This window comes from Populus nigra, chromosome 3 (assembly GCF_951802175.1).
Source record: "Populus nigra chromosome 3, ddPopNigr1.1, whole genome shotgun sequence".
Taxonomy (NCBI): Eukaryota; Viridiplantae; Streptophyta; class Magnoliopsida; order Malpighiales; family Salicaceae; genus Populus; species Populus nigra.
This window is the reverse complement of record NC_084854.1, coordinates 10,931,616-10,945,045: the sequence shown is the minus strand read 5'-3', so window position 1 is coordinate 10,945,045 and position 13,430 is coordinate 10,931,616. Positions and strand designations below refer to the sequence as shown.

At 36.2% G+C, this 13,430-nt stretch overlaps 1 protein-coding gene across 2 annotated transcripts; it reads left to right on the top strand.

The window, feature by feature from the left end:
* Positions 1–10,804, top strand: LOC133689357 (pumilio homolog 6, chloroplastic). 2 transcript variants are annotated; one of them, XM_062109191.1, is made up of 11 exons: positions 3–241; positions 1,071–1,733; positions 2,415–2,565; positions 2,647–3,817; positions 3,903–4,044; positions 4,141–4,248; positions 7,003–7,215; positions 7,327–7,437; positions 7,956–8,150; positions 9,245–9,416; positions 10,343–10,804. In XM_062109191.1, the coding sequence occupies exons 2-11, from the start codon at positions 1,140–1,142 to the stop codon at positions 10,357–10,359; spliced, it is 2,874 nt and encodes a 957-aa protein (XP_061965175.1). In that variant the 5' UTR covers positions 3–241; positions 1,071–1,139; the 3' UTR covers positions 10,360–10,804. The 2 variants fall into 2 exon arrangements, with proteins under 2 accessions (XP_061965174.1, XP_061965175.1); XM_062109190.1 differs by having other exon boundaries at positions 1–241; positions 2,415–3,817.
* Positions 10,805–13,430: the final 2,626 nt, after the last annotated feature.

Genomic DNA, 13,430 nt, shown 5'->3' with positions numbered 1-13,430 from the left:
AACCAGACCGAATTTTAGCAAAAACCTCAACCGGCATTAGTTCCTTCCCTCTTTATTGCATCATCACATCACTTTTGTTATTATTATTTTTTTTGTAAAAATATCACCTCTGCTAAATCCAAATTTATCATTTTATAGCTACTCTCTCTAAGTTCACAACTCTTTCCTTCGCTCTAGAAAGAAAAAGAAACAATCTACTCTAGGGTTTTAAACAGTGAATCTTTCCTTCTTAATTTGATAGGTAAGAGTATCTATACTGTTTCATTTAGGGTTCTTGACGAGTAAAGTTATTGTCTTTACTATATGGGGTAGTTACTATTTTTCCTTTTATTGTTTGACCATTTTTTTTTTGTGAATTTTAGAGGAATAACTTTCCTGGATGGATACTCGTGTTTCGTTGTTTATTTTCTATCATTTCTGTTTTCTTGAATTGGGTTCTAGTCATTTTATTTGTTTATTTTCTTTGAATTTGTGGGGTGTAAGCGGCTCTGTTTTTGGCCTGTGTTTATGCAAAATGACTGCTTTTTTGGAAAACAAGGGATTGTTCTAGTGCCAGTTTAGAGAGAAGGGACTGTCCTAATATCCTTTTGTTTTGTTGATGAGGAAAGCAAGAGAATAGAAAAGTCCGGAACTTTTTTCTCTCTCCTGAATTCCAAATAGTTAGGAACTCGATTCAACCGGGTTAGAGTGAAGTGCTTGGTTCTGCCGTTTGGAAGTCTTCTTTTATCTTATTTATTTAGCTTTTTTTTAGCAACCAACTAGAGAGTCTTAATGTTGTGAATTCTTTTGCTGATTCTTTCTCTGTGTTTTCATAGCCATATGCATGGTGAACGACTTCTAATTGAACCTAAACCCCTCACAATGGCAGAAGGGAAACTCTTTGGGATGTTGAATTAAGAATTCCCAACGAACCAACATGACAATTTCTCTCAATGCACTTGTGGTTTTATGCAATTCTACAATTTTCTTTACAATCCAGCGTTTATGTGTCTCCAAATAGCCGAGTCACATCTTTAGCTTGATATTTCCTTATTACTCATGACCATGGTAAATTGATGCATCTTTTTCAGGGGACTATGTGAGATATCCTGTCACTCCTTAATTAGGAAAGAGCACCATAATAATAATAGTTTAGCAATATGGCAACGGAAAGTCCACTTAGAATGCCCCCGCACAAGGAGCCAGCAACCTTTGCACCACCAACTCCTAATATGGCAGTGGAGGAGTTGGGATTTCCTAGAAAGGGTCAAAGATTCCATGGAAGTGGGAGAGACACAGTCCCTAATCGAAGTGGAAGTGCACCCCCAAATATGGAAGGCTCCTTTTTGGCCATAAACAACCTCATTTTCCACCAAAATTCCAACCTTAATCCTAGGTTGGGGCGTTCAAATGATGCTCTTCAAGAGTTTGACTCAGAGAAGCAGTCATATGTATCTTATTATGGTACTGGTGCCAACCCAAACACCTCACCCATCCCAAGGGAGAATCAGCTTGCAGAACACCATGCTGTTAAGTTTGGTACTAATTGGGGATTGACTCCAATAGATGACAGCAGTAACAGTTCCTTGCATTTGTCGCAAGGAGTACTTTCTACACACAAGGAAGAGTTGGAGGATGATCACTCACCCAAGCAGCCCGTGGAAAGTTTAGTCAACACAACAAATGGGTTTTGGTCTGGTGAGGTTGCTGCTTCATTGGCAGGCCAATCCAAAAGTTTGGTTGATTTAATTCAGGTAGCTATTTTCATTTCTAGGAAATGCTCATTGATTTGACAATTAATTACTGTGCTTGGATACCTCTTTATATAATTTACTTTTCCTGTTGGGTTGACACTTAATTTCCCTGCCTTTCAGATAGCTTCCCTTGATAATTGTTAGCTACATTACTCTGATGCAAATGGAAGAGTTGTTAGTTTTAGCATGTAAATTCCATAACTGACAGAAGTTTGTCATTACTAGCTTCTATTCGTGTTCCATTTGAATTTCGTCTGTGTTGGAGTTTGTCTGCAACAACATGTTCTTCATTAGTTATGCACCACTCATGCTTGGATATATTTCATATGTAATAGTGACTTCATTGTTAACTTCAAATTTTGGCTTCATGTTTCTTTCTTTTGTATTTTTGTTGATTAAGTTAATCATGGATGTACCACACTATAGTTCAGACATGTTTTGGTTTGTAAATTTAACTGTAAATTTTCATTTGTTCCAACAAAACAACAGTAAACGTAGCAATCCTAATTCTATAAGGTTGAACTAAAATAAAAATCGACCCATCATTTAATGTAATTTATATGCTCAGTATGCTGCTTATTGGCTTAACATTAGCATGAAAAAAGGAGATTGATTCATTTGTCTTTGTTCCTTTTGAATTACATTATTATGCACGTGTTATTTATTGATTCACATTTACAGGAGGATTTCCCCCGCACTCCATCTCCGGTATATAACCAGCCTCGCTCCTTAAGCTCTGGAATGACAGATGAACCTGCTGATCATGATATTGTTTCTAGCTCCTTGCCTGACCCCACTGTTAGCACATCCAATGCTGGTCCATCAATTCTAGGTACAAAAACTGTGGGGCTACCTTTGAATGCTGATCCCCTAGTTGATCCTGTTTCAAGCTCATTGTCTCGTAATCGTACAGGAACCATACAACCCAAACCACCTCGTAGCAAAGGATTTTTAAATACTGCAGACGTCAACGTTATTGAACCTGGAATGAAGGATCTTAATATATCTAGCCTTCAGAATCCCAAGGAGCAAACAAATCAAGAGCAGTGGCAACACAGCTACCAAAGCCATGTGCAGCAACACCAAGTCCATCAACAGCCGAACAATTCATTTCAAGTTCAAAGCGCCAAGTCTCAAATGGGTCATCAGGGAGTAAATTCTACATATATTGATGTGGACCAAGCTCTCCATGGCCCATCAAAGTTCTCAGCAGAGGTGCAGCCGGTATTGCAGTCATCTGGGTTCACACCTCTTTATGCAACAGCTGGCTACATGACTTCACCAAATCCATTTTACCCAAATCTACAGGCTCCAGGATTATGTGCTCCACAATATGGCACAGGGGGGTATGCTCTGAATTCAAATGTTATTCCTCCGTATGTTGCTGGATACCCCCCTCATGGTACAGTTCCAATGGTTTTTGACGGCTCTGTTAGTCAAAACTTTAATGCCGGAATGTCTGGGGCTTCAAGCGGGGGAGGCATTGCCCACGGAGCTGATGTGCAACACTATAACAAGTTCTTTGGGCAGCTTGGGTATGCAGTTCAACCTTCATTTACTGATCCTGTATATATGCAATACTATCAACAGCCTTATGGACTGGCATATAATACATCTAGTCAATTTGATCCATTGGCATCTGGAGGTGGTGTTATTGGGAGACAAAACAATGCTCCTGACTCAAAGAAAGGATCTGAGGTTGCTGCTGGTTTGGAGGATCAGAAATTGCTTCACCAGAGAGGTGGAGCAAGTAATCTGAATCAAGGTAGAGGGCAGATGATGAATCTTCCCTATTTTGGAAATTCTCCAAACATGGGTATATTGCAGTACCCCACATCACCACTTGCTAGCCCTGTTTTTCCAGGATCCCCAGTGGGGGGCACTGGTATTTCTGGAGGGAGAAATGAATTGAGGTTCTCGCCAGGCAGTGGAAGATATGCGGCTGTACATTCTGGTTGGCGAGGTCAAAGAGGATCAGAGAGTTTTAATGACCCTAAAATATATAATTTTCTTGAGGAGTTGAAATCTGGCAAAGGCCGCAGATTTGAGTTGTCTGATATTGTAGGGAACATTATTGAATTTAGGCAAGTCCTTACTGAGTTTGCTTTCTTTGTTTTTGTTTCTTTTATATTGAAAAGTTGTATGATGAAGACTTTTTTGAAACTTCAGTGCTGATCAACATGGTAGCCGATTTATTCAGCAGAAGTTAGAGAATTGCAATGCTGAAGAGAAGGCATCTGTATTTAAAGAAGTTCTTCCTTATGCTTCCAAATTAATGACTGATGTTTTTGGCAACTATGTTATTCAGAAAGTGAGTGCTTAAAATATGCAATTTTTTGGTGCTATGTTCACCACTTGCTGACAATGTTGATTGTCTTGGTGTCCTTTTCCTTTTGTTTACTTGCAGTTTTTTGAGTATGGAAGCACTGAGCAGAGGAAGGAACTTGCTATTCAGCTTACTGGTCAGATTTTACATCTAAGTTTGCAGATGTATGGCTGTCGGGTAATCCAAAAGGTATGTGTGATTCTTGTGGGACATTGTTATCATGCATTCCACACAACCATTTAGTAGCTTCTGATTTTCTGTTCGTGATTGACTTCTTGCATGCAAAGAAAACAAATGCATAATGATTCGGTATAACAAATGCATAATGATTCTGTATACAAGGTTTGGGAATAGCTATAGGATGTTTCATTGTGTCTTGCACTGACTTTTGTTTACTCCAATGTGGCTAAAAGAATGCTCCAAGGCGCCTTAGGGACTAGAAACTTGCCCCCATGATGAAAACAATTTTTATGCTCTAGCCAAAGCCCTTCACCTAGGTGTGCCTCTAGAGGCACTCTTTTTTGCGTCAAGATGAAGATGCCTCTCTACTTAACTAATTATTTGTTTTTCTGAGTATGTATTTCTTACTAGTTTATCTATTTTTTTTTAAGGTGGTCACGCAGGCATATTTAACCATATCAGTATGATTAATAATGTTTTGGAAATTACTGGATAGGATTAAAAAACTTACATTGTTGTTGTAGAATTTTGATTCACAACCTTTCTGCAGTGGCACAATGTTCAACCATTTGAGGTGATAGATAGGCTACATAGATCATTTATCATTCATTTTTGCATTTTTTTACTTATACTATCAATTTTTTTTTCAATCCACTTACTATAAAAAATCATATATTTACAATAAAGGCGGTGCCTTATTTTGCTTTGGTGCACTACTCACTGAGCACCTCGCATCTAGGCTCTATTCTCTAATAGCCTTTAGCCCTTTAATGTGCCTTAGCACTGCTTTACACAATGGAAATACCATTTACTCACGTTTCTTTTGGGCAAATTCTCTGGTTACAAGTAAGAATTGCTTTGGATTATCACTGGAGTATATACCTTTTGTAAATTTTGTTAATCATTTGAGCTTCTTAGGAGTTTGTGTAACATCATAAAGTTAGGCATGGTTGAGATTCATATACTTGTGGAGCTGTGGTAGAATGTTTCTTCCAGCAAATTTGTGGTTATTTCTATTGCCATCTGATGTAGATTGCTTTCAAATTCCAGTACTTTGCTGGTTATTTTCATTGGCATGGAAATGTACCAGTCAATGAAAGATACCTGGGATTTCTGATTGCAAATGTTGTCACTAGGCTTTTTTTTGCTGGAACTTTTTCCCATATCTCTCCTAAGTGTAATAATGGCGTATATAGAACAACTTTTGGAAAGTTTTTGGGTCTAAACCTCTGTCCATGATATTTATGTAGTCTTGTATTTTCATTCATTTAGATTAAGGTGCATTTGATTGTGTTGTTTTTCATTCTGGTTGCCTACTTGATGTTCCCCTTATGTGTGCTATTGAATGTATGAAAGTATAAAAAGAAAGATAAAAGAAGGGAAATTTGAATCCTGAATGGATACTTGCTGATGTGACCAATTTCATAAAGTTAGGTTGTGGTCCTCGTGGATATTCTAATGGTTCTATTTGTCATCTGAGCGGGCCTAAGAGAGAAACCTACCAGAAATTGAGATGTTCAGGAATTTGGTTAAATCATAAAGATTGATACAGCTTCAATGAAGCTTGAGCCATTTCTTTGTATACTCAATATAGTTATATGAGTTAACTTGTGTGACAAGTATGATTGCTTGTTTTTATCGTGTTCTTAAAATTCCACAACACTTTGGTTGAGCTGGGTTTTAAACTGTTTTGTGTTTTAGGTAGATAATTTTGTATTCAGTTGGTTGCAAGATTAGAATGATTGTCAGATTTGCATTAGCCCCAATATTGAATTTCTGCCTATTCAAAATAACTACTATTAGTTTGGCCATTTTTTCTTATAATCAGATTATTTTTATGTCTTGATCTTGAGTTAAGGAGAGCATCCTGTCTTCCATTTCTCTTCACCCCTACAATAGGCAGCCTATTGAAGTCTGTCCTGGGCCTCCTGGCAGTTTCCTCAGATGGGGGTGCCTACCCTCATTGAGTTCAGCACCATGGAAATGTGTAAACACTAGCATACAGGCTGTCAGCACTGAGTAAGAATAGGAATGCCAAGCTTCTTATTGGTGTTAGGTGCTCCATCAATACTGATCCCACATCAACTCTGGCATTAAGCCATTTTTATTGTCTGGTGCAGGAATCAAGAGGGTTCTTTATGCATGCTCTCTGAGGCTAATCACAAGATGCTAGCCTTTACGTTTCTGAAGGATAGAGAAAATAGATGGGCTTTAGGAAATTAAAAGGAATCGTTTAATTCAAGACATAGTTTTTCAATTCATTTTATGTACATTGTGTGAATTTACAGACCATTAGGTCTTATCTCTCCACTGGTCCATGATGCAGCCGCGGCACAAAAATGAGCCTCCTGTGGTTCTGGTCCTTGCCACAAAATTCCAAGTGCTGGTGAAAATCTTAAAGAGTTGTGGATCAATCTGAGTATCTGACTAAATGGATATCTTACCTGAACCAGCAACCAAGCTAAAGAAACCCAATTTTGCCTGACCCAATTGGGAAAGGGGCAAGTTTTCAGCAATTTAGGGTTTTTTTTTTAAATTATTATGTGCAGTTATCATGCAGAAAAGTAAATATTTTTAACACGTACAATGTCTATCGTGGAAGCCTTGATTGAATAATGCTTTTTTTTTTTTTGGTTTCTTTAACAGATGTCTGGATGAAATTTGATGTTAGATATTTAATTAATTGCTTCCTATTCAGAATATAAACCTTCTCCTCTTTGTTATGTTGGAATCACATTGATTTTGATCCTATGATGTTCTTAGGCACTTGATGTGATTGAACTTGATCAAAAAGCACAGCTTGTTCGTGAATTGGATGGACATGTTATGAAGTGTGTACGTGATCAGAATGGTAATCACGTCATACAGAAGTGCATTGAGAGTGTTCCGGCAGAAAAAATTGGATTTATAATCTCTGCCTTCCGTGGTGAAGTTGCAACACTTTCCATGCATCCTTATGGTTGCCGTGTCATACAGGTATGTTAGACTTGACTGGTGTGTTGGAAGCTCACCTGCTCTCTTTTCCTCTCCCACCTATGGTTGTCTGTCAGAACATTATTGAACATTGATACATTTGGTTTATTGTAGAGAGTTCTAGAGCGTTGTGCAGATGAGCTGCAATGTCAGTTCATAGTGGATGAGATCTTGGAGTCTGTATGCATTCTTGCGCAAGACCAGTATGGAAATTATGTGACTCAGGTCAGTGCATCTTTTGTGCTGTATCTCCTCGGAATTTATAGCAAACAATTCATTCTTTCTAAAAATCTTCTTTATATTTGGGGTGGGTTTGGTATAGGGTGAAATGGTTTGATAGTTGATATAGTGACAATTAATTTTGTTTGGTAAATTTTGGGGGACGGGAATTGTTATTGGGGAAAGGGGATTAATATTTATGTTTGGGGGAGGAAGAATAAGAAATCATTAGATACTTGAACTCCCAGTGTACAATTCCTGAAAGATAGATCTTGTTCCCTGAAAGATAGATCTGTGTCAAGTTAGAGTGTTACAATGTAGCACTATGACTTGGATGCAGATCTATTATCCAATTGAAACATGGAATTCAGCTTAAACCTTCCTCCTATTCTGTATTCAATGTGAATTCATGTTTTAGTTGCTGTGTTAATGGTGAATTCCATGAAAGTTGCCAAGTTATCCAATGGGACTTTAATTCCATGTTTCAATTGCCGTATTAATAATGATGCGTGTATTCGTAACAGCATGTATTGGAGAGGGGAAAATCTCATGAAAGATGCCAAATTATTAGCAAATTGTCGGGGCATATTGTTACACTCAGCCAGCATAAGTTTGCGTCCAATGTTGTTGAGAAATGTTTGGAGTATGGTGGTGCCACTGAGCGGGAAATAATAATTCAGGAGATTCTTGGACAAAATGAAGGAAACGATAATCTATTGGTGAGTCTAGTGAAACTATTTTTATTTAGTTTTAAAATCCTTCAGCACATCAACCTTGCTAACAGGTAGCTAACTTAGTTGCTCTGCTGAGGTCACCGTGAATAATTAAAATCAGAATTTATGGAATTTCTCTAAACTCATTGACAGAAAGCATATTAGCTGCTACTTTTTATCACCAACACATGTTGCCAACATTCTCACTGCCTTCAGCTTCTAAATACTATATATGGTGTATGTTCGTGTGTGTACCATTTTAAATAATTTTTTTCTTATATTGTAAACAAATTGAATTCCGTGTCTGTGATTGGCATCAAAGGTGAACGGAAAGCAATGCACTTACTAGACTTAAAGTTAATAAACTAACATGCATTTCTCCATTTTTCCAACTGCATTTAAATCACGCTTTATAATGTCAAGAAGCTATTTTTTATGCTTAGGTATCAGTATGAGTTGCACAACTCCTTTGTTATGCAATGATCATGATATCAAACTTTGAAGCATTTGAGTGAATTTGTTAGTGTTAGACTATTATGGTATTCCATTTTCTTTCATAAACTTTCAAGGCTTCGAAGGATGAAAATCTTAGCATGTTTAGGATTTCTCTATTGTTCATATTTTGTTTGATATACAACAGTGTTCTATTAATAACTGCAAAAGAAATATGAACTTGCATCTTAAATCTTTTTATCTCCTGTGAGAATCAAAATCAACAATGAGCTCCAAATTTTCATTTCATTAGTGTGCCAGAGTCCAAGATTTACTCTAATCATCACTGATAGTTATTTGCAATCACAAATGTTTTCTTTACTCCTTTAGCAGTTTACACGATAATTTTCCAGATTTTCTCAAATTTTCTCACTCTCATAGCGGTTCTTGCTCATATATTGAGAATCTCTTTCACAATCTTAATTGTAGGCACAAATGGGTCTGTTTCTTGTTATAATGTTTCCCTTGCGCGCTTGCCAATACCTTCAATCTCTAGTTCAATTTCACTTTGAAGTTTGAAATTCTGCATTTCCTTATGGGATTGTATTATCTAATTAGTTTTTGAAAGAGTTCTAAATGTGTCATTTTTTACCTGTGGCTATGTTTAGATAATGATGAAGGACCAATATGCAAATTATGTGGTCCAGAAGATTCTTGACACTTGTACTGATATTCAGCGGGCAATGTTGCTTAATCGTATAAGAACACATGTGCATGCTCTGAAGAAATATACTTATGGGAAGCACATTGTTGCTAGGTTTGAACAGCAATTTGGAGAAGGTATAAGCTTTTTAGTTTCACTAATTCTACATGTATTTGATTTTGAAATTTTGTATTGCTTCACTATCTATTGCAAGTTGGACATCAGGAGACCCCTTTAGATTAGCTTGACTGCAGGTTTCATTTGATCACAGTTTCTTCCAGCTCCCAATGTCTAGTTAAGTATTATTTGTTGGGAAATAAAAAATGGACGAATGAATTCTACCTTGAAGATTTTATTTGAAGAGATATTGAGTTCATAATTTGGAAGAGATGTCACTTGAATAGCAGGTTAGAAAATACAACAGTCTGGGGACAATAAAGTGGTAACTTTTGTAGGAAACTCAGGAATTTTTAATTCCATGAAAAAGCAATAAATGTGATTGGAAATCTTATGTCCCTGTGCCAGAAGATCCCATCATTCCCAAAATGAAGTATGGTGCAAAGCTATCACGATGTAGTCATCTTTCCATGTCAAAAACTACTCAAAAGTCCCCTCTGGGAATTCATTTCCCTGGAATGACTAAGTGGGAGAATCTCAACTTGAACTTCCCATAATATCTTCATATTTGCTTTATGAGTTACAATATCTAGCTTGGACGAACACATGATTTCAACTTGTATGGGCTCACCGTTTAATACAAACCCTTTCAGTTTGGATATTGTCCTGGTTGAGAGAGAGGATTAGATATTTTATGACTGGATTGTATAGGATACTATTGGTTTTAAAAAATCTCTATGATAATTTTCATGTTGGGTTTCTACTTTTTTTGTGAATAATGTACTACTGGCTATTGATTCTGGCTGATTCATTGGTAAATGGAACACGAAATTAGCAGTGTCCTTTGATTATTTGAAAATATGCTTGTGTAGCCGACCACAACTAGTTTGGGATTGAGGCTTTGTTGTTGCTCTCACTTTGCCCATTAAACTTATCGTTTATGCAGAGGGACAAACATCATGATATGATGCAGATGCACTGTCGTGGATTGTCTAGTACTAGCACAGCTGCAACATGTGACAACCTCACAGCTGATCCCATTCTTCCAACATTTGCAGAAGTAGCATGGGACATGCAACAACCATATCATGCAAGCAATCTTTGACTTGATCATGTTAAGAATACATGAATGCCTCAGGAAGCTTCCACCATTAGGAACAGGGTTGGAATTGTAAATTCAGTAAACGTGTGCCATCAAACGGTTTGTATTTATGTTCTGTAGATCAACAATTTGGACCCAAAGGAAAAGGAGCATCAGTAGGACAACAGTTTAGATTGCAACAGATTCGAAGGGAATGAATTATTTGGAAGGAAAAGCTTCCTGATGGCAAACGCTGTAAAATCATCTGTTGGGTTTGTTTTTGTTTGGTGACTGGCTTTCCTTTATAAAAGTTGGAAAATATAGCAATATCATGTCTCTTTCTTTTCTACTGGGGACAGAGCAATTAACTGCGTGATGAATTCCACATGTAGGAAAAATCTTACTCCTAAAAGTTTTCCCAGAAAATTGAGATGATCTCAAATGCGTTCATTACAAGCTGGGAGGAACTTGAATTCTTCAGCGCACCTCTTTTTGTAAATCTGCTCTTACAAGGGTGACTTGCGATATTTCTGTTGTAGGTACTGTTATGGTATTGTATTTTGCTTGGGTTGCAAGAATCTGAATAGGTTTAAATTTTAGTTCTTCAAGTTTAACTTTATGAATGGGAGTGGCTATTTTCTGACTGGTAAAAAACATTTTAAATATAAGGGTAGGGGAGAGAATCTCTAAACAAATGAAAGGAGAAGTTTTCCTGGTCCCCAAGCAGACACAAAGATGCATTCTGTCACTTCGGAAAGTTAAGAAGTTAAACCTTTCGAAGTGCGTGCTAATAATGTTACTTCAATATCATGCCTCTTTCTTTTACACCATATGCAAAGGAAAAGGTAGCGTATATACTTCAGTTTTTTTTTTTCATAATTCTTTGTCTCTTCATATCATTCATACTTCTTATGAATTTGTTTTGCTATTTATGTTTTCATATTTGTAGTTTGATATTGTTAGATTTTGGTTTTTTATTTCTTGAGTTTGTATTATTTTGGATTGCGTTTTGCTATTTATGTTTTCATATTTGTAGTTTGATATTGTTAGATTTTGGTTTTTTATTTCTTGAGTTTGTATTATTTTGGATTGCGCTAATTTGTTTTTTGAATTTTATGAGTTAGTTTCTTAAAAAAATTGAAATTTTGAGATTGAGAGATAAAAGGAAAAATATGAGTATATATTATTATAAAAAGTTAAACTTTTGAGTGAAACATGAGAGGAGTGACATCTATTGAGTGTAAACACAGGAAGAGTGTGATGATATATTTTTTTACTACTAACATGATTTGTAGATCTTGACGATGTTAGCCAAAGGTGGATTATCATCGCCAAATGATAAGAACAATCCGGAATGAGGTTATTTGACTATGTAACAACAATTGAAAATGATGAACTTAAGGTTTGGAGAGGTTAAGAATGTGATGGCTGGATTGAGAACTAAAGCAACTAGCCTTTAAGGAGTGCTAGCCAATAAAGATCTTAAGGGTATAAGGTTCACGAGACAAGTTGTTTCACTTTTAAAGGAGTCTATAACAAAAAATACAAATGAGGAGATCGAGGATTTTAATCATGGATATTGATGCAACCATATTATTTGATAGTTTTACCCACATTTACCTAGTGTTTTATACATAAAATGCATTGATATTCTTTATTTTATGTTTTGAAGGCACTTTTGGATGAAAGATTCAAAAAGAAGTAAATTGGAGATAATTGGCAGATTTGACCTCCAGTTGATGTTTTGTGCAGAGCTTGAGCTCTAGAGGTCGAAACGAAGTGATTCCAGTGGAATTTGAAAGCTAACATCCATACCTTTCTACACATATATGACAAGAAAAATAAAAAAAGAAAGAGCATGGAAATCGCAGCCTTCAAAATCAAATCTCGCATTCTGCCAATGTTGTCCTTCAACCATTCTGACTTGAGTATCTTGAGCTACAAAACTCCATTTGATGTAAAATCAATTTTGTTGGACTCCTGACTCGAAGACCTAACTGCCAACCAAATTTCAGCAGAAAACGAGCTCATATGAGAGAGATATGATTTTTTGAAGATAACACATGAATTCAGCTAGCAGACGGGTTTTGTGAAGTAACAAGTTCAAATTACTTCCCGAAGCATCCAAACCAATATCCAAGTCTTTATTTCAGCAATTTAGCTCTTCTAAGTCAAAAGTCAAAGCTTGAAGATTTTATATAAGGCTATTTCTTGTTTTTTAGGAAAAAATAATTATTGAACTACTTAAATGTAAATTGTCTACTTAGAAAAGGACTATTTTGTAGAAAAAGGATTAAGGTTTCCTAGGATATAAAAAGAAAGAGAGAAAGGAAAAGAGGGGGACGACCAGCAAAGAGAAGAAAAACACATATTCCTCCAATAAAACCTAAAATCATGTTTTCTTCCTTCTTTTTGAATAATTGTTTAGTAGACATGTAAAACTAAACTCTTTTTCTTGGTTGCAAGGACACAAAAACCTTCGGATATCAAGAACTGTGAGATTTCTTTTACCTTTTATTTTCAGTTTATATGATGAATGAATATGTTTGTTCTCCCATGTTTATTTACTATGATTGTTTATTGTAATGGCCAGAGCATACTCTAAGTATTATTGTGAACAATCTATTGCTAAGTTTGCTATCAAAACCGAAGTTGTGGTATATTAACCTGTGAAGCAACTAAGATTAATAATTGTGGCAGATCCAGATTAATAATCTTAGGGAGAACATTTGATTGATCAAATCAAACATGGATTGCGGACAATTTGTTGTCTAAATTAATCAATTCATCTAGTTCTTAAGGCTGCCATTGAATTAAATTACTAGTGCGGACACTATGGTTGTTTGATGGTTATGATTAGTTATACAGCGGATCTATTAACTAATCAACATAAGAAAAGATAAATATTCAGAGTATAAATTGACGTTTCATTTCCATGATCAGTTCTGTTTCT